This window comes from Engystomops pustulosus, chromosome 9, assembly GCF_040894005.1.
Source record: "Engystomops pustulosus chromosome 9, aEngPut4.maternal, whole genome shotgun sequence".
Lineage (NCBI taxonomy): Eukaryota > Metazoa > Chordata > Amphibia > Anura > Leptodactylidae > Engystomops > Engystomops pustulosus.
Genome location: NC_092419.1, coordinates 95599753 through 95625284, shown reverse-complemented (window position 1 = coordinate 95625284; position 25532 = coordinate 95599753). Strand labels below are relative to the sequence as shown.

Here is a 25532-nt window from a genome sequence, read left to right as displayed (position 1 = left end):
TAGGGGTGCCTGGATTCGTTTGGGGTCGGTTGACGGCCCTTCGTGCCCGGTTTCGTTGGTGCGCAAATTTTCTTCGTTCGCGTCGTCGGGATCGCATTTTCTGGTACATGAGGACGGCTCCCCTCTCACGCGTTACCAGTTTCAAGCTGTTTTTCGGAAGTGCCTTGGGGCGCTGGGGGTAGATCACAGGAGTTACGGCACGCAGCGACGGAGGCAGTCAGGGCTGGACTCCCGGTTGCTTAGGTGATGAAAATCGGACGGTGGAGGCCGGCGTGTTTCGCGCGCTAAATACGCCCTGATTTATTGTAATTTTTGTAATGATGTGTTGTTGTTCTTATTTTTCAGGAGTTGCTGGTACAGTGCGCCCTAGGCCGGTGGTTTGGTTACTGGGACATTCTTACATTTTCTGGGCCGGACAGAGGGCCGCATGTCGGCCGGGTGGCCGGAACCTTGGGTTTCATCAAGCTGATGTGTGTTGGAGGGGCATTCAAGGTTTGTTTTGTTTTAAAACTCTTTTTATTAAACTTTTTTGTAAACAATACAAAGCGAAAATAACAATTTTGTTACTTGTACATATGAAATAATATTGGGAGCCAAAGCCGATTTGGGTGGACCCCTCCTCAGGAGCCGCTCATCCACCCATACTTCTGGCTCCTAGCCTTTTAGTTCGCCCGTGTGTGGTTGTAGCCTATTTCCCACACACATGTCGGACTACTGCGTCCAAGCAAACTTTCTTGTAAAATACATTTATGTACAATAAGCCTTTCTATAACAACTAAACAACTTACATAAAAAACAAATAAATAACTAAGACATAGACCAAGAAAAAAGGGGGGTGGTAAAGACAAATAGGGAAAAAAAAGGGGGGGGGCATTCAAGGTTTGATATGGGTCCAAGTGCTCCCGGAGGCGGTGTCGATTAGCAGATCTACGTCTGGCCCGGTGGTATTAGTTTTACATGCGGGGGGTAACGATCTTTGCACTGTACGGGTGGCCAAATTACTTACGCTTATGCGTCAGGACCTTGAGCGCATTATGTTGTTTTTTCGCCGAGGTCGTGGTGGTATGGTCGGAGGTGATTCCCCGGGTGGTATGGAGGGGAGCCTGGGATCGCTCGGCAGTTGAGAGGGCCAGACGTACCATTAATACGAGAATGTCCCGTTATGTTCAAGGGCGTTGTGGGGTTGTAGTGCGTCACAGGGAATTGGAGGGCAATAATGCCAATATGAGGCATGAGGATGTGGCCCATTTAAACGACATCGGCACAGATATTTTCTTATCGGGCATTCAAGACGGTATTGAGCAGGCTCTCTTTTTGTTGGGTGGTGGTCGCAGCACCGTGTAGGGGTACACAGCCCTGCTGATGGCGGAAAGTGAGCGATGGATGTGAAGGCTCGGTTGGCCGACTTGGCAGCTGGGAGGCCAGCTGGCATACAGCGGCCGAGCCGATGGAACGATTTTACAAGTGCCTTTACGAGATAAAGATTTTGAATTGTTAATTAAATGAAGCTGTGACCATCTTTTTATACCCAACAAAAAGTGAGTCTGCGTGTTTTATGGTTATGTGTTTATAAATGGGGTTTTTTATTAAAGGGCCTGAGAGATGTTAGTTCACAGGTATTTAAGAAGTGTCTGCGCCACATTTCTGTTGCACGCAACTCTTTTGTGTCGCGGCTGCACTATTTTTCACTCGAAAAACACTTCGTCATTGAAAGGGACGTTCCAGTGATCATTCGGACCGTCACATTTATCATGCAAAGTCAGACAGAATTGTCACACGCCCCATGTTAAAGGTGCACCAAAAAAAGCGATGCCCTCTGTCAGAGCAGTGCAAGGAGCGCCAGATTCATGAAGAACGTGCACCAGAAATCCTGCACTATAGACAGGTAACTGCACATAGTACACCCTGCACTGTTCTAAGTAAATGTGCCGCAGTGTATCAGTGGTCAATATAAACTTCTACACTATGGGACATAAATTATTGACCGTTTATGTTCTTTTTATTTTTCTTATATATACGGAGGAGCAGTGGTGTTTCTTTGAGCCAGAGATGCAGATATTCAGGGTTATAGTTATGGTTGGCATTGAGATCTTCATATGTAGCTCTCATTAACAACTGTCACTTAAACAGTTAAAAATGTTGCTTCTATAGCACACGTCTCCATAACCTTTTCATGGGCTCATACACAGCTATGGTTTTCATAGGCAGATTATGAGCAGGTGTAAAAGGATGATCTTTGCCTTATTTTATCACATATTCACACCTGCCCTCCAGAACTTGTCCAAACAGTTGCAAAGAACATGTAACATTCCCATTAATGAGTAATTTCTTTTATTTTACATTGTCCTTCCCCTATTTCTCCCTCTGTTATGGTGTTCTAACTCAAGTTCCGTTCAGTAATCATTCTGCTAATATAAAGCACACATATTACACCCATCTAAACGTTACATAAGGGGGGGGGGGGGAGCGGCATTTTAATTTTCACCTGAGACAGCATAAATGCTAGAATGGGCCCTGTATACACTACTTATTAAAATTGTGTTTATGTGAAAGATTTGTTAGCCCGTAGGCATGTAGCCGTTGGGCTAGGGACTGCAGGCAGTAGTGGGGGCAGCTAAGGGTTAACTCTCTCTCCCCCCCCCCTCCTTTTCAGCAGGAGTGGGTTTCTGGGTACGTGGGCTACGTGACCGGGGGCAGGGCTAGTGCTAGCCACACCTGGGGGGCTGAGCTTAGGGCTTAAAAGAGGGTCAGAACTCTCACTCACCCTCTTTCAGGAATCCTTCTCGGTGGAATCATCTCCTGCAAGATCTACTATGGCCACTGATGACGCCATCCGTCATCGTCTCCGGGCTGAAGGCTCTGCCTGGTTGTCCTCCCTGCTTGCGGAGGCGCAGGCTGAAGATGCGGCGCCGTCGGCTCCCCCACCTCAGGACGTGCGACGCTCCGGTAGGTTGTCACGGCCGCCTCAGCGCTTGTCCCCATCAGCGCAGGCGGCCGTGAATACTCCTCTGCCCGCGGCGGCTCCGTCTCCCGCCGCGCGCACCCCAGCGCCTCCCTCCTATCACCATCGGAACGGGGGACGCAATCCCTCTCTGTCACCGCGCCCGGAAGCGGTGAGGAGAGAGGAGTCCCCTGATTTCATCCCCCCCACTCCGGTTCCGGCCAGGGCCTCTGCAGGCCGGAGCCGGCGCCCATTAGTTAGTGTGGCAGCCGGGTCGGGGGGGGTTAATCCTCCTTCCCGCGCTGCCAGCAGAGGCTGCGTCGCCACACGCACCGCAGCCAGGAATAGCTCCTCCATCAGGCCCACTTCCCGCCACTTCCCTGCCCTAGCTTTGGCTCAAGGCCCGGGGGCAGCTGGTTTACATCTGCCCTCCCAGCCCCCGGCCTTGGCCCGTAATGTACAGCCCTGGCATCCTCAGGATTTAAATGTTAACCCCCAGCCTTCGTCCATCCTAGGGCCTACCGATCTGGATGAAGGTGCTGCCTCTGAGGAAGACATCATTGGATCGGAATTCACGCCCCTCGATCCGGACACCCTGGTCGTCCCGCCCCCCCTGGTTGCTCCGCTGATGGCCGGGGAATTGGGCACGGGGTATGTGCTGGCCCAAGGCCAGCGGCGTGCCTCTTCAGTGCGGTCTAGGGCCAGCTCTAGTTATAGCCGTCGCTCGACTTCGTCCAGGCGCCGGCGGGCTTCTCGCTCCCGGTCAGGGCGGGAGAAAAGGCGCCGCTCCCACGGCCGCAGGTCTGCTTCACGGTCCGGATCGTCTCGGTCATCACGGCATGCTTCCTCTGGATCATCTGGTACTCCATCTCCGAAAAGACAGCATGGTGGTAGCAGGTCCCGTGGGAGCTCGGTGAGGTCTCATCGTTCCAGCAGAGAGCAGGTGTCCGGTCCTTCAACGGCGTTGGCGATGGCAGCTCCTGGAAGGTCGTCTTCGGCTCCGAGGCCTGCATCAGCGTCTGGTGAGTCGGCCTGCTTGCAGGCGTGGGGTGGTTCGGGGTCTGATTCTGCGGTATTGTCGTCCATTAGATCCTTGTTGGGGGCGGCGCCTGGTGCGCCTACGGCCATGGCGTCGCCTCCTTCAACGGCAAAAGCTACGGTTGAGGCTTCCACGTCCATCTTCACACCGTCTTTACCAGCCTATAGGGATACGTATTTTTGTGGTGTATCCCCTCTTGGCTATCATCTCTCTGATGACACAAAAGAAAAAATTTTTCGCAACGACTACGTGGACATTTGGTCCTTAATTTCCGTGGACTCTGTGATGGTGGATAGGGAACGCCGCTTTGAGCGTGGTGTTGAGAGAAAACCTAAGGTAGCGAAGACGTTTAACAACTGGATTCAGGCTTTCTCTGTTTTGGGTTGCATCCTGACTCAGAAATTGCCTGAGAAAGCCCCTCAGCTTTTTGTTTATCTAGATGTCATTTTTAATGCGTTTAGGACCCACGGGGGTACCGCGTGGTGGAGGTACGACGAGGAGTTCAGGAGACGGCTGGCGCAGAGGTCGGATATCGGCTGGGATTCTAAAGCCACGGATGTCTGGCTACGTATAATGACCGCTCCCAAGCCCTTTTCGGCAGCCGCCTCCTCCTCCTCCTCGTCCTCAGCTCCGGCTGGTTCCCTTGGGCCGGGGGCGGCTCGCAGGTCGGGAACTTGTTGGATGTTCAATGAAGGACACTGTCGATTTTACGGGTCTTGCAAATTCAGGCACGAGTGCTCCAACTGTGGCGGGGCTCATGCCTCCCTCCGCTGTTCCCGTCCTGCGGCTGCCTCCTCGCGGTCTCTCAGTAGTGGTAAGCCAGAGGACGCCGGTTCGCGTGGAAAAGATGCTGCCATGGCTCGCTCTCTACCCCAAGAAAGCGGAGGCCGCGCTACTTAGAACGGGTTTTTCTTTTGGGTTTTTCATACCGTTCATTCCCAGCGTTGCTCCTGTTTTTGCAAAGAACTTAAAATCTGTACTGCAGTTGCCTGAAATAGCTCGAGCCAAGGTTGCCAAGGAGGTTGAGTTAGGGAGAATGTCTGGCCCTTACAGTTCCCCTCCTTTTGCTAATTTTCGGGTTTCTCCATTGGGGGTGGTTCCTAAAAAAGAGCCGGGTAAGTACAGGCTTATACATCATTTGTCTCATCCCCAGGGATCATCGGTCAACGATGGTATTGATAAGAATCTGGTGTCTGTATCGTATGTTTCCTTTGACAAAGCTATATCGTTGGTTTGTGCCGCAGGTCCAGGGGCCCTTATGGCCAAGTCCGATATAGAATCGGCCTTCCGGCTCTTGCCAGTGCATGCGGATTGTTTTCATTTATTGGGTTGCCAGCTGGATGATGAATTCTATTATGACATGTGCTTGCCCATGGGTTGTTCCATCTCCTGTTATTACTTCGAAGTCTTCAGTACTTTCCTGGAGTGGGTTTTGAAGTTTGAAACGTCCTCCTCGCTGGTGACCCATTATTTGGATGACTTTCTTTTTGTGGGCCCGCGCGATTCAGGTCACTGCGCAAGCTTGTTGTCTTCATTTCGTTTTTTGTCCCAGCAGTTCGGGGTACCCTTGTCAGCTGAAAAGACGGAGGGCCCATGTACGATCTTGTCCTTTTTAGGGATAGAAATTGATTCCATTGCAATGGAATTCCGGCTTCCTAGGGATAAATTGTTAAAGTGGCGCTCAGTGTTAACAGCCTGTCTTGCGGCCCGGAAGGCATCTCTACAGCAGGTTCAGTCGTTGTTGGGGTTGCTAGTTTTTGCGTGTCGCATTATGCCTATGGGTAGGGTTTTTTCACGTAGACTTTCCTTGGCTACTGCTGGAGTCCGAGTCGCACATCATCGCATTCGTATGACAAAAGGTATCAAGGCTGATCTACGGGTTTGGGATTCCTTTCTGGCTGATTATAACGGGCGTACTTGCTGGAGAGAAAGGGAGATCTCCAGCCCTGATTTGCAGTTGTTTTCTGACGCGGCGGGATCGGTAGGCTTCGGGGTTATTTTAGGCACGGCATGGTGTGCGGAAAGTTGGCCGCCGCATTGGCATGAGCGGGGTTGGTGCGGGAACCTGGCTTTGTTAGAACTTTTTCCTATTGTGGTGGCGGTTGAGCTGTGGGGTAAGATTATGGCGAACAAGGCGGTAGTTTTTTGGTCTGACAACATGAGTGTGGTCCATGCGGTAAATAGCATTTCTTCTTCCTCACTACCGGTGTTGTGTTTGTTGAGACGTCTGGTGTTACGTTGCCTACAGTGGAATATTGTTTTTAGAGCTCGTCATGTGCCAGGGGTGGAGAACAGCATCGCTGACGCTCTTTCACGTTTTAATTGGCAGGTTTTTCGATCCCTTTGCCCTTTAGCGGATGCGGAAGGGACTCCGTGCCCGGGTTCCCTGTGGTCAACTCTGGAAGTCAACTTCGGGCCTTAGTTCAGTCGTCTCTTGCTCCGTCTACTTGGACAGCACATGGTAAAGCTTGGGCGGAATGGTCTGCAGTAGCCGGGGCGGTGGATTTTTCGTCTGATACAAGGGTTCGCTTGGACATTACCTTGCGTTATTTGGAAGGGTTAAGGGATAAGGGTGTATCGGGGCTGTGTGCGCAGCGTCGGTTAGCAGGCATAGCATTTTTCTTTAAATTGCATGGGTGGGTGGATGTGACCCAATGTTTTTTCATAAAGCAGGTTATCAAGGGCTGGAAGAAGGATTCGGTTCGACGGGAATCCCGCCGTCCTGTTTCTTATTCGGTCCTGTTGCGACTGCTTGCGGTCCTGGACACGGTCTGTCGAGATGGTTTTGAGGTTAAGTTGGTCAGTGCAGCTTTTATTACGGCGTTTTTTGGGGCTTTGCGGATTTCGGAGTTGGTCCCTCCTAGTGCTAATAAACCTGGGGGGTTGTTGTTTGAGGATGTTTCAGTGTCTTGTGGTGGCTTGCGTTTGCGTATACGTCGTTCTAAGACAGACGTATTTGGGCGAGGTTGCTGGGTGTCACTGCGTCAGGTGGGAGGCGCAGCATGTCCTGTGCTGGCGGTTAGTAATTTTTTAGCGATCAGGGTTGGGGGGGTTCAATTTTTCTCCCATGCTGATAGTTCCCCGCTTACACGTTTCCAATTTACGGTTTTGTTTAAAAAAGCGCTGGCGGCTGCCGGGTTTCCTCCTGGGGAATTTGGCACGCATTCTTTTAGGATTGGCGCTGCGACTACTGCGAGTGAGCTTGGCCTTTCTGATGCTGAGGTGCAAAGAATTGGGCGTTGGAGGTCTGAATGTTTTGCTGGTTATATTCGCCCTGACTTGCTGATTAACTGATTTTGTTCATTTTAGATTCCCGCCCGACGGTATGGATCCTTGGGCATTCGTTTATTTACTGGGCCGAGCAGAGGGCTATGGTTCGTCCTGGAGGAAGGTCCCTTGGCTTTTTTGACGCCGACGTCCGCTGGAGAGGAATCAGAGGCCTGCGCTGGATGCAGGCTCTGCCTGAGGTGGTGGACATTAGCAGATATTCAGCCTCTCCCTCCATTCTGGTTCTGCATCTTGGGGGTAATGACCTGTGTTCTGTTCGGTTTGGGGAATTGGTCCCGTTGATACAGTCGGACCTGGAGAGGTTTTCTTCCTTTTTCTCCAGGTTCGTACTAGTATGGTCAGAGATCATACCTAGGGCAATTTGGGAAGGGGCCAGGGACGGGGCCGGTATAGAAAGGAGTAGGAGGTTGCTGAACACTAAAGTTTCCCGTTTTGTTCGCGAAAGGGGTGGTGTGGTAGTTCGACACAGGGAGTTGGAGGGAGATAATCGGGGCTTGTTGCTGCCTGATGGTGTACATCTCACGGATATTGGGATGGATATTTTCCTGTCTGGTCTTCAGGATGGGATTGAGAGGGCAATGTCCCTTCTGGTGGGGGGTCGGAGGGACATGTAGGTTTGCATGTCCTCCTCCGTGGCGGTTTTACAGAAGGGGGTGAGGACCTACATGCCCTCTAATGAGGCTTAATTATGTTCCTTTTTGTTAAAAGTTAAAAAAGAAGTTACTACTCTATGAGTAGGTGTTTAAGTGGTTAAAGTATTTTAATAAAGCTGTGGCCGACTCCCTGTTGTCACTCCACATGTTTTAAAGTTATTTCCGTGTCTGTGTTTACTCTGGAAAGGGGGGTATGGTGGGTGGCTATAGTTGGTTATATGCATGCAGTCTTGTTAGCCCGTAGGCATATAGCCGTTGGGCTAGGGACTGCAGGCAGTAGTGGGGGCAGCTAAGGGTTAACTCTCTCTCCCCCCCCCCTCCTTTTCAGCAGGAGTGGGTTTCTGGGTACGTGGGCTACGTGACCGGGGGCAGGGCTAGTGCTAGCCACACCTGGGGGGCTGAGCTTAGGGCTTAAAAGAGGGTCAGAACTCTCACTCACCCTCTTTCAGGAATCCTTCCCCTCCCTCCCTCCCTTATTGTTTTTGTTTTGTTGTATATATGCTGTATTATAAAAAAAAAAAAAAAAAAAAAAAAAAAATATATATATATATATATAAATTTTTGTTATTCACACATATGCGGTCTTATATACATTATGTAATTTTAAGTCACAGCTGGCGGTTTTACAGAAGGGGGTGAGGACCTACATGCCCTCTAATGAGGCTGGCATTTCAGGTGCCCCGTTAATTATGTTCCTTTTTGTTAAAAGTTAAAAAAGAAGTTACTACTCTATGAGTAGGTGTTTAAGTGGTTAAAGTATTTTAATAAAGCTGTGGCCGACTCCCTGTTGTCACTCCACATGTTTTAAAGTTATTTCCGTGTCTGTGTTTACTCTGGAAAGGGGGGTATGGTGGGTGGCTATAGTTGGTTATATGCATGCAGTCAATGTTAACCCCTCAGCGGTGTATGGAGCCATTGTTACGGTCTTGGCCTATGACATTGTATAGAGCTTTTGTTATGGTCTCGGCCTACGGCGGTGTATGGAGCCATCGTTTTGGTCTCGGCCTATGACAATGTATGGAGCTATTGTTATGGTCTCGGCCTATGACATTGTATAGAGCCATTGTTATGGTCTCAGCCTTTGAAGGTTTATGGAGCCATTGTTATGGCCTAGCCTATCACGGTGTATGGAGCCATTGTTATGGTCTTGGCCTATTACGGTTTATGAAGCCATTGTTTTGGTCTCAGCCTATGACAATGTATGGAGTCATTGTTATGGTCCCGGCCTATGACGGTGTATAGAGCTATTGTTATGGTCTCGGCCTATTACAGTGTATGGAGTCATTGTTATGGTCCCGGCCTATGACGGTGTATAGAGCTATTGTTATGGTCTCGGCCTATTACAGTGTATGGAGTCATTGTTATGATCTTGACCTACAACGGAGTATGGAGCCATTGTTATGGTCTATGATGATATTGTTATGGTCTATGAAGCCATTGTTATGGTCCTGGCCTATGACGGTTTATGGAGCTATTGTTATGGTCCTGGCCTATGACGGTGTATGGAGTCATGTATCTATTACACTTGGATATCTAGCTGATACATCAGGGTCAAGGCATAGAAGGGCCACAAAATGTCACTTGTCACCGGCTTATGTCTAGGATGGATTTTCCTCCTGGAAAATGGGTTTGGTCAGGAATTTTTATTGATGGCCTATTTTCAGTAGTTGATTGTTGGAGCAATGACACACAACACCCATATGATCAACTGTTTGATGCCCCACATACATAAAGTGTAGGAGCTGGAAGCAGCTGGCTCCTTGCCCCTGTAGTGTTCAGAAATCTCTACTGGAGACGTGGCTCTTAATGAAAATGTATGCTAGCCGTGGCTGAAGGAGTCAACTACTGCCAGCTCTATGTCCTTGTGGTTGTCCAGATGACCACAGATGTCTAGTGCCAACTCTTCAACTATTGATGGTCGATCCTTGGGAGCCCCTTTGTACCAATCTCTTTGTAAAAGACTGAAGGCACAGTAAATGGTAGTGTCACGTTGTGGATGTATTCTTACATTTCCAGGAGGAATCACGTGGACAGAGTACTAAGAAAAATAATTTTATGGCTTATAATGACACACATCACACAACCTAATATACATAACTTTCTATATTCACCTCTATAGGATAGAGCTACACATGTGTGTTAGAGCTCATACATGGTGGTTATGACACCAAGCATGGAAAGGGTTGTGGGACCTCATTTCTGGCGATGAGTCTTTCTAATACATTGGGACACAACACAATATGATATTTAAGTTGGGTGTTATGATATTTAAGGCATGTTCATGTTTATGATAAAAAAATATCCTTTTTTCTTTAGGGAAGCGTTTAAGGTGTTTTCCCATCTGGGCACTTACATTAATTTTAATTCATTTTCCATATGTAAACATTTCTTCAATTGGATGTTATTAAAAAAAAAAATGTTCCTGTGTGAAGATAATTTTTCATAAATGTTGCCATGTTGTCCCTTAGAAACGAGATAGCATCCTTGGATACGACCACCTCACATTTTGGCAGTGGTGGCCAGACATGCGCTATTGAGCTCTGAACACTTGGATTCAGCGATCATTACCACAGGACGGCAGTGGGACATGCAGGAACTCCTGGACATTTCATATACAAAAACTTTTTGTTACTTTGTGAAATCACTCCAGCAGAGGTGGCCGTATCCAAGGACCCAGACTTGTTTCTAAGGGACCATATGGCAACATTTATGAGAAATAATCTTCACACAGTTTTTTTTAATAAGATCTAATTGAAGAAATGTATATATATATGGCAGATTAATAAAATTGAATGTAAATGCCAAGACGAGAATACCCCTTTAAGTTTGTGGCAGATCTGTCTGAGAGACGAAATCATAGATCTATATTTGGAGAATTCAGAGATGTAGGTTGGCCCTTCCATGGCAATATCTATAGATGGGCCTTTAGCTTCACCGCCAATGACTCCTTGTCTAATGATGATGTTAAGTAGAATCTACAGCTTTATCCATGTAAGGCTACATACATGTAATGGGCTGCACACCAGGGGATGTTTTGGGTTGGTTGGAGATGGGAGGGGTGAGTCCTCCATAGAGAGGAGGCTACCCAGTCCAGTCACAGTGCCGTGAGAGATGATATACTCAACACACCGTGACCTGGAGTAATAGACCTCAATGGTGGGCGATATCTGGCCCCAAATTGGGCATCCAGATCATGACCACTGCACGTGTGCATTAGGCCTAATAGGACCTATGGGACCCTCTAAGAGCAATACGGGGGTAGCTGTAATAATTCTTGAATAAAATATTAGCCCAAAAATTGCTGCTCTGCTGATCGCCTGATTGGATATGGCAGATCACTGGAGGGTTATATGTATGTGTATAGGAATGATGACGTCTCCTCTTCTCCCCCCTCCCTCTCATTACTGTATTATATCTATTACAGATCTGATGGATATTTTGGCCATTGGTCACAGAGATGTCAGGACGTCACAGGTGTGAGGAGGACATGACAGGTCTGTATGGGAAATCCTACAACCATAATCCAGTGACCGTGGCCTGGTGATAATACGGATCTTACACATGATGTAATATAGATGGAGGTTTCACAATCTTTTCATCAACCAAGAAAGATTCTCTATTAGTCATTTAGATGCCGACATTTAGGATCACTATAAGGATTACATCTGAGCTTGTGACTTCTCCTATAGTGGAAAACCTAAATACCATAGGTGACCGCAGAGAAGGAACTTAAAGCTGCCAGGTCCCAGTAAGAATGTACGGGTCTTCATAAGGGAAAGAAACTGTATATAAACCCCCTAAGGCTCATTGGCCATGGGTGACCTTAAAGGAAATCTACCATCGCAATCAAGCATGAAACCAAGGGCTCTCATTCTTAGATCCAGGCACCGGGGCTGTGGTAATCTTCTTATATTTGTTATCTATGGTCTCCTTCCTTCTAAATTCAACTTTTACAATTATGCTAATCAGCCTATAGGACTCCTGGGTTTGTTACTAGAGACTCTCTGTGCTGCAGCTTCACAGACTATTACACTATCTTCCCCACCTCCTTCTCCCCCAGCACTTCCCTCCTGGGGAGGAGACTGGGTAAGGGTCTGTGAAGTTACAGCACAGAGGGACACTGGTAATACCCCCCAGATCGCTTCTGGCTCATCAGCAGAATTATAAAGGTTGATTTTAGAAGGAAGGAGGCCATGGATAACACATATGTTTATGAGTAATTGATCCTGGTTTATCAGGATGGAATTTGATGGCAGATTTAATATTAGGATCTCACTAATTAATTCAGTTTTTCTATGAATTGAACCAAAAAGTCCTAATATCTCTTGTGTCACAAATTTGCATCAAAAACTGCAACTCCTCTCATCACATGTCAAATCTGAACAGCAACTACACAAGTGGACGAAAAAAAAGATCAGTAGAATTTATTTTATAGTAAAATTCCGCCAATTTTTTTGTAAAAAATCAACAATTCAGTTATCAAAATTTAGCACATTTTATAACTGATTTTTTTCCCATGTTCATCGCTGTCTCTCCTTGTCAGAGCTGGTGAATGTGAAGCTGAGATCTTACTATACATAGTCTCCCGGTGATATCTATCTATATAGCCATGTAATATAACTGTAGCAGCCAATCACAGATCAGCTTTCATTCATACAGAGCAGCTAATAAAATGAAAGCAGCGCTGTGATTGGTTAATATGGGTAACACTACTTTACTACAAACAGCTCATGTATAATTCCCTTATGTATAACCATGGGACATAGTTTTGGCAAATGTTGGGCTAATTTGGACCTATGGATGTATATGGCAGGTATGAGGTCACCACCTGGACACTATTATACAAATGTCTTTGGTTTAGGCAGAAATATTTTTGGCTGTCCTATCAGAAGTTGATATACTGATATATGAGTAACTCCCGGAATAGAAGAGAGTCAAAAGAGTTAAATTTGCCATATTTAATATACATTTATCATGTCTCCATCATTTATTATACAAGATGGCCGCTCCCTGTACTGGGTTTCCATGGAATCAGAATCCTCCCCATTCAACTGAGTTCTAAACATGATGTCATACCCGCTGTGATGTCATCACTGCTATATAACTCCTGCTCTGTACCCATAATTCTCTGAGGGTTGTATAGTAGAGGAGTGGTGAGTGCTGTTTTACAGACGAATGATGGAAAGATTTTTTGTAAGTAGACTTTATTTACTGACGGATATCAGGATTATTGTTAGTGGTGAAATTTAGGCATCAGGAAATAGACGGTCGGATTGTAATGTAGATAAGGGGAATCCTGGGCTGTGTCGTACTGGGGCTCCTTGGGTCCACCAGATAACATTTTTCTGGAGGACCCTCTTCACATTCAACTAAAAAAAAGACCCTTCCAGCTTCCAAATTTAGTTGTCTTCCGCTGTATCTTTGTAATCTAGTATAAGTTTGGAGCCTGGGCCCACCGGAGGATCCTCTGATCCTCTGGTGGGACAGTCCTACACGGATGCTGGGGAATATTTGCTCCCATTTTTTGGTATCTGTTCTATATTTGGGACATTATTGATAGCACTGTGTGTCCAGAGGAGCAGGAAGAAGATTTACCCCCAGACCCCTGTCCCTAGAGGACATATTATAAAACATGGTGGCATTATGTCCAGGTCCTGATGTCCCCTCCACCCATTCCTGATTATACTGAGGTCCTAGATCTGTCATTAGGGTGACATTGAGGTGTCTGGGAGGGTGAGGGGAAGATCTAGTGCACCAGTTATAATATGTCAACCCCAGACTCATTCTTACACTCCTCTTGCTGATAACAGTTTAAAATTATAAACTTTATGTGAAGAAATTGCAAAAATGGTATAATTTACTCTAAAAGAAAGATGGCGGATGTGTGTACTGGTTACCATAGCAATAGAATCTTTCTCCATTTACTTTCTCTATCACTGCTGTATACAGCCTGGTATTACCCATAATGCTCTGAGAGATAGACTACGTGATATTGAAGATGTTCTAGAGCCGTCTACTACATCTTTACTCATTTCTGATTATATCAATGTCTCTTTCCACCAATGTCCTCCTATACTCCACTAGTGGTCTCCACCATCTCCGCTCCTGAAGGTCTATGGTTACTTTGCATGATTCCTTCTGGAGACGTCTCCATCATGTGGAGCCACAAATAATTTCACTGACCCGAAATTCTGTTCTTCTCTCTCCCCTATAGGATAAACTTACTGGGCGCACCCGTGTCCAAGTCCTGTCCCGCAGGGCACTGGAGCCGGAGGCTAAGCGCACATGGATCAGATCATACAACGACGGGGTAAATAATTCTAGAGACGTCATCAGCCATCACCACATTATACATAACATGTGATATTGGGGTTATCTGGGGTTCACCTCCTCCATGACATATTATCAATAATCTATTTTTATGTCCCACAGCTAGGTCCTTCTCCTGCCTTTTATAATTTGGCTGCTGCTATTCATGATGGACCAGGAGAGCTGATGCCAGAGTCACCTGAGCCCTGCTGGATTGTTAGATCGGTAAGGAGGCCATTACTATATAGTCATGGACTCGCCATGTCCCATAACTGCTGCTGATGCTATTGACAATTAATATGTATTGACAGGAGAATTTCCTACCGCTGGATCTGCCTCCTGAGTGTAGTACAGGAAAAACGCCGCTGGACTTGGACTGCATCATCACGGTAATGTCTCTTCTCCTCTATGATCCACACACGATTTATAGACAATGGGGCAGATTTACTAATATTCTCTAATAGACGCAAGATAAACTAGAGCGTGTTATCAAGTACATGATTTACAAATTTAGATGTAATAGTTACATCTGGTGTCCGCTGTACGTTTCTTAGATACAGGCACCGTGACTGTGGTAATCTTCTTATTTGTTATCTATGGTCTCCTTCCTTCTGAATTCAACTTTTAAAATTATGCCAATGAGCCTATAGAACTCTTGGGGTTGTTACCAGAGACTCTCTGTGCTGCACTTTCACAGACTAGTACACTGTCTTCCCCACCTCCTTCTCCCCCAGCACTTCCCTCCTGGGGAGGAGACTGGGTAACGGTCTGTGGAGTTACAGCACAGAGGGACACTGGTAATACCCCCCCAGATTGCTTCTGGCTCATCAGCAGAATTATAAAGGTTGATTTTAGAAGGAAGGAGTCTATGGATCACACATATGTTTATGAGTAATTGATCCTGGTTTATTGGTTTCCACCAATGTCCTCCTATACTCCACTAGTGGTCTCCACCATCTCCGCTCCTGAAGGTCTATGGTTACTTTGCATGATTCCTTCTGGAGACGTCTCCATCATGTGGAACCACAAATAATTTCACTGAACCCGAAATTCTGTTCTTCTCTCTCCCCTATAGGATAATCTTACTGGACGCACCCATTTCCAAGTTCTGACCCGCAGGGCACTGGAGCCGGAGGCTGAACACACTTGGATCAATTCATATGAGGACGGGGTAAATAATTCTAGAGACGTCATCAGCCATCACCACATTATACATAACATGTGATATTGGGGTTATCTGGGGTTCACCTCCTCCATGTCATTGATCTGAAAGTAATGTTTCTATTTTTATGTCCCACAGCCAGGTCCTTCTACAGCGTTCTATAATTTTGCTGCTGCTACTGATGATGGACCAGGAGAGCTGATGCCGGAGTCACCTGAGCCCTGCTGGATTGTTAGATCGGTAAGGAGGCCATTACTATATAGTCATTTAGTGTGTGGTGTCCGCTGTGTGTACAATTTTTGGTGCTTTTCCATAGTAAATCTGGACCCATGTTTATAGTTGAATGGAGGATTCATTTGCTTTCTATCACTCTAAATTTCTGTGTATCCAAATTCTCAACAGGAAGAACCAGAGAAAAGAAGATCTACTGGATCAAGATGGAGACAAAGACTGAGGAGCCTCTTCTGCATGGTGAGGAGATGTCGTAGGATGTGTATCTCAGCCTGGTGATACATGTCGTGTATCTCAGGATCTCATTCACAAGTGACTGGACTCGTGATACACACATCATCATCAGCTTTCTCTTATCTTTCCTCTGTAGAGCCGGGAATCAGTGATGGTGACTCCTTTCACGCCAGCTCTCAGCAGACCGGACACAAAAAACTTTGCATGCCAAGTAACAGAAGAAGAGCTCAGCCTGATGTCACATGGGCCAAAAGTCACCGTGATCCAGGTGAAACCCTATATGGTTGACGCTTCCACCCAGGTCCATGAGGATGAGTTCTGAGGTAGGTGGAACGCACATCAGTACATTGTGACAAGGACAACATCAGGAGATCTGAGATTCTGCAGATCGGAGTCTTCAGAACTTGTCCAGTGACTTCTCTTGTCCCGATATCACACACTATTTTACTGTTACACGTCTACAGCTAAGGTGATGCTACTGCTGTTTTCCTCTTAGTTTGGAAAAGTGCATTATGGGAGTTCAAAAATATATTTATAACATACACCGACTGATTTTTGGCTTTTGCGTTGGATTATGTGACATAATGTGAGACTTTCCAATGAAGATAATCCAGAATTTATTATTTTTTGCAGCTTTCATTCGTGAACTTCCTGACTGCTCTGCACTTCCTCCCCGAGGATAAGAAGATCTTCTAGACGACCTGTGACCTACCGAACCTGTAAGTCCTGATAGTCTATACTCTGCCAATCACTTCTCTACTAGTGAGCAATGTCCATAAGATATTCCCATCTAGGCCGATGTCCATGTGGTATCATCACTGCTACGGACACTTAGATATGGATCATTCCAGGATGGCTCCAGTCTTGTAGACATGTAGCAGCCACTTGATGAGGAATGTATGTAGTGATATATCTTTGTTCTTTCATTAGGCCAATAGACGCGTCCTCCCGCCCCGGGTGTCAGAGCTGGACGTCTACGAAAATGAAGATCTGAACATCTACACAAACCTTTATACTGAGGTTTTTGACTTTTGACCATTAAACGGATTATGTCAGTGTCAGGAGACTATGGTCTGCTGTACTGGATCCATGATAGGCTCCACTAAAACTCACTGTCTGGTCTCTCCTTGTCCGCCTTTTCTATACATACACAGTACAGGGGTCTCCCGAGTGTTATACACAGTACAGGGGGGTCTCCCGAGTGTTATACATAGTACAGGGGGGTCTCCCGAGTGTTATACACAGTACAGGGGGGTCTCCCGAGTGTTATACACAGTACAGGGGGATCTCTCGAGTGTTATACACAGTACAGGGGGATCTCTCGAGTGTTATACACAGTACAGGGGGGTCTCCTGAGTGTTATACACAGTACAGGGGGGTCTCCTGAGTGTTATACACAGTACAGGGGGGTCTCCCGAGTGTTATACACAGTACAGGGGGGTCTCCAGAGTGTTATACACAGTACAGGGGGATCTCCCGAGTGTTATACACAGTACAGGAGGGGTCTCCCAAGTGTTATACACAGTACAGGGGGGTCTCCCGAGTGTTATACACAGTACAGGGGGGTCTCCCGAGTGTTATACACGGTACAGGGGGGTCTCCCGAGTGTTATACACAGTACAGGGGGGTCTCCATAGTGTTATACACAGTACAGGGGGATCTCCCGAGTGTTATACACAGTATAGAGGGGTCTCCCGAGTGTTATACACAGTACAGGGGGGGTCTCCTGAGTGCTATACACAGTACAGGGGGGTCTCCCGAGTGTTATACACAGTACAGGGGGGTCTCCTGAGTGTTATACACAGTACAGGGGGGTCTCCTGAGTGTTATACACAGTACAGGGGGGTCTCCCGAGTGTTATACACAGTACCGGGGTGGTCTCCCGAGTGTTATACACAGTACCGGGGTGGTCTCCCGAGTGTTATACACAGTACAGGGGGATCTCCCGAGTGCTATACACAGTACAGGGGGGGTCTCCCGAGTGTTATACACAGTACAGGGAGGGGGGGGGGGTCTCCCGAGTGTTATACACAGTACAGGGGGGGTCTCCCGAGTGTTATACACAGTACAGGGGGGGTCTCCTGAGTGTTATACACAGTACAGGGGGGGTCTCCTGAGTGTTATACACAGTACAGGGGGGTTTCCCGAATGTTATACACAGTACAGGGTGGTCTCCCGAGTGTTATACACAGTACAGGGGGATCTCCCGAGTGCTATACACAGTACAGGGGGGGTCTCCCGAGTGTTATACACAGTACAGGGAGGGGGGGGGGGGGTCTCCCGAGTGTTATACACAGTACAGGGGGGGTCTCCCGAGTGTTATACACAGTACAGGGGGGGTCTCCTGAGTGTTATACACAGTACAGGGGGGGTCTCCTGAGTGTTATACACAGTACAGGGGGGTTTCCCGAATGTTATACACAGTACAGGGGGGGTCTCCCGAGTGTTATACACAGTACAGGGAGGGGGGGGGGGGTCTCCCGAGTGTTATACACAGTACAGGGGGGGTCTCCCGAGTGTTATACACAGTACAGGGGGGGTCTCCTGAGTGTTATACACAGTACAGGGGGGGTCTCCTGAGTGTTATACACAGTACAGGGGGGTTTCCCGAATGTTATACACAGTACAGGGTGGTCTCCCGAGTGTTATACACAGTACAGGGGGATCTCCCGAGTGCTATACACAGTACAGGGGGGGTCTCCCGAGTGTTATACACAGTACAGGGAGGGGGGGGGGGGGGTCTCCCGAGTGTTATACACAGTACAGGGGGGGTCTCCCGAGTGTTATACACAGTACAGGGGGGGTCTCCTGAGTGTTATACACAGTACAGGGGGGGTCTCCTGAGTGTTATACACAGTACAGGGGGGTTTCCCGAATGTTATACACAGTACAGGGGGGTTTCCCGAATGTTATACACAGTACAGGGGGGTCTCCCGAGTGTTATACACAGTACAGGGGGGGGCTCCTGAGTGTTATACACAGTACAGGGGGGGTCTCCCGAGTGTTATACACAGTACAGGGGGGGTCTCCTGAGTGTTATACACAGTACAGGGGGGGTCTCCTGAGTGTTATACACAGTACAGGGGGGTTTCCAGAATGTTATACACAGTACAGGGGGGTTTCCCGAATGTTATACACAGTACAGGGGGGTCTCCCGAGTGTTATACACAGTACAGGGGGGGGCTCCTGAGTGTTATACACAGTACAGGGGGGGGGTCTCCCGAGTGTTATACACAGTACAGGGGGGTCTCCCGAGTGTTATACACAGTATAGGGGGGTCTCCTTAGTGTTATACACAGTACAGGGGGGGGTCTCCCGAGTGTCATACACAGTGGGCGGGGCCCGGAACATTCTTCCAGCCTCCCGTGGCAGTGTGACAAAGCCTAAAAAACGGGACTGTCACGCTGAAACCGGGACGGTTGGGAGGTATGGGGATACAGTCAGGGCCGCATCTGCCATGAGGCAAGATGAAAATCTTGCATCAGGCGGCAGATGGCAGCTTCCTGTAGGGGGCGGCATTGCACAGCCCAGTAACCTCAGGCAGACCCACAGCCCGCGCTTCTATAGCCAGTGCTGCAGCCCCACAAGAAGAAGTCCTTGCTGGAGAGCAGGGGAGCGTCACCACAGAGGTGATAATGCTGCTGTGCAGAAGATTAATCAATTCCCTGCCCGACCCAGAGCAGGAGAAGCCGGTGGCTGATACAGTATGTAGTATATAGGAGGATAGTGAGAGATCAGTTCCTGCCTCATTACACTGTTTGCCTCTCCCCCGAAGTCCTTACCTTCTTGCAGAACAAGCAGACACTGGCCCTGGAGACAGTATACTAGAGACTGGAAGGTATGTGAGGACTAGAGGATTAAACCGTCCATGACATGCAGGTCCCCAGCATACATATACATGTATAACCCCCTCCCCCCCCCCCCCTCCTGGTGTACTAGCAGACATGTTTTTTTCATGGTTTTAAACAGACTGTCTGCATTCATTACATATGCAATATACATATGCACATGCGGAGATGTAGCAGTGCTGAAATTGTTATGTTGTTATGTAGCTGCATTAATTACATATGCAATATATGCACATGCTGAGATGTAGCAGTGCTGTGGGGTATGCCTGACTAAATAAGGAAGGTGCCCCTGGACTGGTGGCTGCTCTTTTTTTTTCTATAGTGCAAGTTCAAGGTGAGGGATTGTGGCACTTTAATTAAAGGGGTGGGTTTATTGCTTATCTCCACCCTGCTGCCTCGTAATTATTCACGCCTACAGGCGCCTGGATTTAAGCCGTGGCAAAGGGGAGGGTTCTCTCTTTCTTGTCAAGCCTGGCAAAGAAGCATTGGTGTGTGCTTGTTAAGGAGGTCACACTGGTTTCGGACGCCATCTTGACTACTGTCCGCCATCTTAGATACAGCGGCCACCTTGGGGGGGGGGGGGGTGTGCTTCCCTCTAAGAAGCTATAGAGTTAAATGTTTTAATTCAGCTATTTTTGTCATTTAAACTGTTGTTTGCCTTTTCACAATATCCTTGGCATTTCTTCGGGCCTCTGTATTCTTGTTATTTATTTTGGTTATGAAGAAGCTTCTAGGAGCCATTGTGTAGATAAGCATGGCTGTAAACAAGGCCTAGTCATTTTTCCCAGAATGTGCTGGTACAAAAGCATAATGGCCAATAGGATCTAAGTCCTTATCAACACCCCAAATGCTGATCTCTATGTGTTAAAATATAGCTGTATCTGTTTGAAATAAACAGTTTGATTTGAGATCTCGGAAGACCGACTGTGTCTTTCATTTACTCTGTCAGCTCGCTGCCGGCAGCTATCTCATCCTCCCTCAAAGGGTTAATTAGGACTCACCTTACAAAAGTCAAGAGGGCTGTTGGGGCCCTGCATAAAAATCCCTAACAGTGCTGTGTCCAGGTTTGAAGCCTGTGTATCATGGAGGACCCTCTTGCGGCGGCCTTCCGTGCCCGCATGCAAACGGAGGGGGAAGGCTGGCTGCAGCAGTTCTTGTCATCTGTTCAAACGCCGGGTACAGCACCTGCGGTTAGTCCCAGCGGAGGGCGCCGGTCGGTGCGTGTGTCGCGCCCGCCATCCTGGCTTAGTCCCTCGTCATCCCCTTCCTCCCGCCCTCGTTCTAGCCAGTGCCTTACCGGGTCCAAGGGATCTCGGCATTCCGCCAGGTCCGCGCGCTCCTGCGAGGCTCCCGCGGTGCGCGCTCCCCCTGCAGGCTGTCGGCGCGGTGCACGTCTCGTCCCCTTCTGCCGCCCACTTCCGGTCACCTGCTCCGGCGGAAGAAGTTACTGCTCATCAGTGCGCGGCCGCCATTTTAGCTCCTCCACGCGCGCCGAACACAGTTATGGGCACTACAGCCAGCTCGGAGCCTTCTTCTTCTGAGAGCTCCGCCCACTCTCAGGCGGATGGCGGGGTCTCAGTGACTATCCAGCCTGGTGCGGGGGGTCCGTCTCCGCCCCCCCCCTCTCTCCAACCCCCCCCTGTAGGTGTTACCCACGCGCCTGCTCCTGCAAGTATCCCTCCGCAGGCGCCCCCAGCATCAGGCATGCCCCCGCAGGGGCTAACGCCGGCTACTGGTACAGAGCAGCCCCTTCAGTACCAGTCCCAGCCTCTGGGGCCGGATGGGATGCCTTTTGGGGGGCAAGCGGTACAGCCTGCGGCAGCGCAGTACAGCTCGCCACCCCCCTTGTCCCTCCCGGGGTTCAGTGCCCCAGGGCGCAGGCGCAATAGGTCTCGCAGCCAGTCTTCGCAATCTTCTACCTCCTACCAGGAAACCCATAGGTGCTCCCGCCGTGGATCTGCGGTGTATCTTTACAGATTGAGTGCTGGTTCTAGGTCCTCAAAGCGGTCGAGGCGATCCAGATCGTCTAGGTGGCGGTCCCCATCATGCTCTGAGGGTTCTTCCAGCGCCACGGCGATGTCTGGGCGTAGACGCCGTAGGCGGGGAGTTCGGGAGTCCGCTTCTTCCAGGAGGTCCATTCCAGATCCGCAGCCTCCTCCTGTTCCAGTGATATCGGCTCCGGTGCAGGTTGCACAGCCTTTTCCGGCTACGGTATCTCAGCCTCCAGCGGCTCCTCCAGTGGTGCTTCCGACTGGTGAGCTCCAATATGCGGGTGCTTGGGGGAGTGGGGATGGTGCAGCGGGTTCTGATATTGTAGCATCTTTGAAGGCATTGCTTGACAAGTACCCCTCTCCCTCTCCTTCAGCACCGGCAGTCACGCCCGCTCCCTCCACCGTTTCTGTGATACCCAAGGATTCTGTTTATTGCAGCGTTAGCCCCCTCGGCTCTCGTGTGCATGACGAGGTTAAGGCGAAGATCTGGGCTAACGCATATATAGATATTTGGTCACTGATTTCGGTGGATCAACATACGGTGGATAAGGAGAGGGTTGTTATGACGGCCAGGTCTCAGGATCGGAAACAAAGGGTGGCTAAAACCATTAATAATTGGCTGCACGCCTTTTCGGTGTTGGGGTGCGTGATGGGTCAGAAACACCCTGAACGCTGTTCAGAATTGTTTATTTATCAGGTTGTTATTTATTCGTCCTATAAGTCTCATGGGGGTTCCGCCTGGTGGTGGTACGATGAAGATTTTAGGAGGAGGTTGTCTTTGGAGCCGGGGATGGGTTGGGGTATGAAGGCGGCCGATGATTGGATCCGCTTGATGGTGTCTCAGCAACCCCCCCCCTTTCACTCTGTGGCCGCCGGGAATACCGGCAATGGTTCGGCGGCCGTCAGGCGCCCTGGGGCCTGCTGGCTCTTCAACGAGGGCCATTGCAGGCTCTACGGGCTGTGCAAATACAGGCACGAGTGCTCCACTTGCGGTGGAAACCACTCGGTAGTCAAGTGGGCCGGTAGGCACGGGGGGAAGGGCGCTAGTGCCGAACAAAAAGACACCGGTGAACGTTTGCGAGATGTCCAACTGGCTCGGCCGGTATCCTGGTAAGGAAGCGGCGGGACAGCTTAGTTTTTGCTTTTTCGTTTGTTTTTTTCAGTTTTCAATTTTTCCCCAGTTGGTTCTTTTGCAGTGAATCTAAAGTCCGCAGAGGAGCACCTGGATGTCCTCCAGGAAAAGGTAGGCAAGGAGGTGGATATGGGCCGCATTGAAGGCCCCTTTTCATCTCGGCCATTTCCAAACCTGAGGTGTTAGGTGTTGTCCCAAAAAAGGAGCCTGGGAAGTTTAGACTCATTCACCACTTATCCTTCCCCAAGGGTTCGTCGGTGAATGACGGAATTTCTCCGGAGCAGGCGTCTGTATCCTACGTCTCATTCAACAGGGCGGTTTTCATGTTGCGGCAAGCGTGCAAGGGGGCGTTGTTGGCAAAATCGGACATTGAGTCCGCTTTCCGGCTTCTGCCTGTGCTCCCAGACTGCTATCATCTTTTGGGTTGAATGGTCGATGGGATGTATTATTACGACACCTGCCTCCCCATGGGCTGCTCCATTTCATGCAAATATTTTTAACTTTTCAGTTCATTCCTGGAGTGGGTGGTTCGGTACGAAACTGGCTTTCGGTCAGTCACTCACTACCTGGATGATTTTTTGTTTGTGGGGCCGTCTGCGTCCCCTGTTTGCTTACATCTGTTGAAGTCTTTTCAGTTCTTCATGGCGGGATTCGGGGTCCCGTTATCGGCAGAAAAGACGGAGGGCCCTTGCACGATTTTTCTTTTCTTGGCATTGAGCTTGATTCAGAGGCAATGGTCTTCCGTTTGCCTAGGGATAGGCTTTTGTCGTTGGTGAAGGGTTTTTGTTCGGTTGAGAAGGTCACGCTGCAGCAGATGCAATCGTTATTGGGTTTGCAGGTTTTCGCATGTCAGGTCATGCCTATGGACAGGGTTTTTTTGCGGCGCTTGTCTTTGGCCACGAAAGGGGCTCGTCACCCGGGAACATCACATTCGTATTTCCGCTCCGCTCCGGGCTGACCTGCGGGTGTGGGAGAGTTTTTTGATGACGTATAATGGCAGGACGTGCTGGAAAGCCCCCGAAGTCTCTAATTCCAAGATTTCGCTGTTCACGGACGCCGCAGGCGCATGGTTTCGGAGCGATTTTCGGGTCTTCATGGTGCGCAGAACCCTGGCCGCATGAATGGTCGGCTTCAGGGTTGGTTCGTAATCTGACGTTGCTCGAACTCTTCCCGATTGTGGTCTCCGTCGAGCTGTGGGGACACTTGTTAGCGAATAAGCGTATTTGTTTTTGGACTGATAGCTTGGGGGTTGTATTTGCTGTTAACAAACTGACCTCTTCTTCCCTACTAGTGTTGGCGTTGCTGAGGCATCTGGTCCTTAAATGCCTAGAATGGCAGGGCACAACATGTTCCTGGTGTTGACAATGTAACTGGTGACCCGCTATTTTGACTTGATTTTCAGGTTTTCAGGTTCGATCTTCGGTTGCCCCTGCAACTTGGCAACAGTATGGTAAGGCGTGGAGTGCTTGGTTGCATGCGGCTGGGGACAGGGACATCTGGAGGGATCCTGCTATGAGAACGAGGGTTACTCAGGATTACTTGTTGAACATGAGGGATGCTGGGGTGTCGGGGGCGGTGGCGCAGCGTCGGCTAGCTGGAGTGTCGTTCTTTTTGCAATTTTTGGGGTTGGCTGATCCTACGAAATCTTTTATCATCAGACAGGCCTTGAAGGGTTGGCGCAGGGAGCATATCCCGGGCGAATCGCGGCGGCCGGTTTCTTTTCTTTTGCTGTGCGACTTGATTAAGGGGTGTTCTGTGGTTTGCGCCTCCCTTTTTGAATCTTTGCTTTTTTTCGACGGCATTTAGCCTCACCTTTTTCGGCGCTTTCCGGGTAGGCGAATTGGTTCCCCCTTCCGCGGCTAAACCGGGCGGGTTGTTGAAGGCTGACGTGGCTTTGGGTTCTGGGTTTGTTCGCATACGGGTGCGACGTTCAAATACCGATGTTTTTGGTAGGGGTGCCTGGATTCGTTTGGGGTCGGTTGACAGCCCTTCGTGCCCGGTTTCGTTGGTGCGCAAATTTTCTTCGTTCGCGTTGTCGGGATTGCATTTTCTGGTACATGAGGACGGCTCCCCTCTCACGCGTTACCAGTTTCAAGCTGTTTTTCGGAAGTGCCTTGGGGCGCTGGGGGTAGATCACAGGAGTTACGGCACGCAGCGATGGAGGCAGCCAGGGCTGGACTCCCGGTTGCTTAGGTGATGAAAATCGGACGGTGGAGGCCGGCGTGTTTCGCGCGCTACATACGCCCTGATTTATTGTAATTTTTGTAATGATGTGTTGTTGTTCTTATTTTTCAGGAGTTGCTGGTACAGTGCGCCCTAGGCCGGTGGTTTGGTTACTGGGACATTCTTACATTTTCTGGGCCGGACAGAGGGCCGCATGTCGGCCGGGTGGCCGGAGGCTTGGGTTTCATCAAGCTGATGTGTGTTGGAGGGGCATTCAAGGTTTGTTTTGTTTTAAAACTCTTTTTATTAAACTTTTTTGTAAACAATACAAAGCAAAAATAACAATTTTGTTACTTGTACATATGAAATAATATTGGGAGCCAAAGCCGATTTGGGTGGACCCATACTTCTGGCTCCTAGCCTTTTAGTTCGCCCGTGTGTGGTTGTAGCCTATTTCCCACACACATGTCGGACTACTGCGTCCAAGCAAACTTTCTTGTAAAATACATTTATGTACAATAAGCCTTTCTATAACAACTAA

The 25532-nt window shown here is 48.8% G+C and overlaps 1 protein-coding gene across 6 annotated transcripts; it reads left to right on the top strand.

Moving 5' to 3' along the window:
• Positions 1-2732: 2732 nt before the first annotated feature.
• LOC140077159 (uncharacterized) lies at positions 2733-25238 on the top strand. 6 transcript variants are annotated; one of them, XM_072124088.1, is made up of 13 exons: positions 3826-3963; positions 7290-7447; positions 11346-11415; positions 14136-14231; positions 14354-14455; positions 14542-14619; positions 15306-15401; positions 15531-15632; positions 15795-15863; positions 15994-16180; positions 16491-16576; positions 16788-16877; positions 25124-25238. In XM_072124088.1, the coding sequence occupies exons 5-10, from the start codon at positions 14417-14419 to the stop codon at positions 16177-16179; spliced, it is 570 nt and encodes a 189-aa protein (XP_071980189.1). In that variant the 5' UTR covers positions 3826-3963; positions 7290-7447; positions 11346-11415; positions 14136-14231; positions 14354-14416; the 3' UTR covers position 16180; positions 16491-16576; positions 16788-16877; positions 25124-25238. The 6 variants fall into 6 exon arrangements, with proteins under 6 accessions (XP_071980184.1, XP_071980183.1, XP_071980187.1 ...); XM_072124085.1 differs by lacking the exon at positions 25124-25238 and having other exon boundaries at positions 16788-16987; XM_072124086.1 differs by lacking the exons at positions 3826-3963; positions 7290-7447; positions 25124-25238 and adding an exon at positions 2880-2946 and having other exon boundaries at positions 16788-16987.
• Positions 25239-25532: the final 294 nt, after the last annotated feature.

Excerpts from the sequence above, each read along its gene's own strand:
- LOC140077159 (XM_072124082.1), top strand. The coding sequence starts at position 2,814 with ATGGCCACTGATGACGCCATCCGTCATCGTCTCCGGGCTGAAGGCTCT. Across the intron at positions 3,964-7,289 it reads GAGGCCTGCATCAGCGTCTG|ATTCCCGCCCGACGGTATGG; the intron begins GTGAGTCGGCCT and ends TGTTCATTTTAG.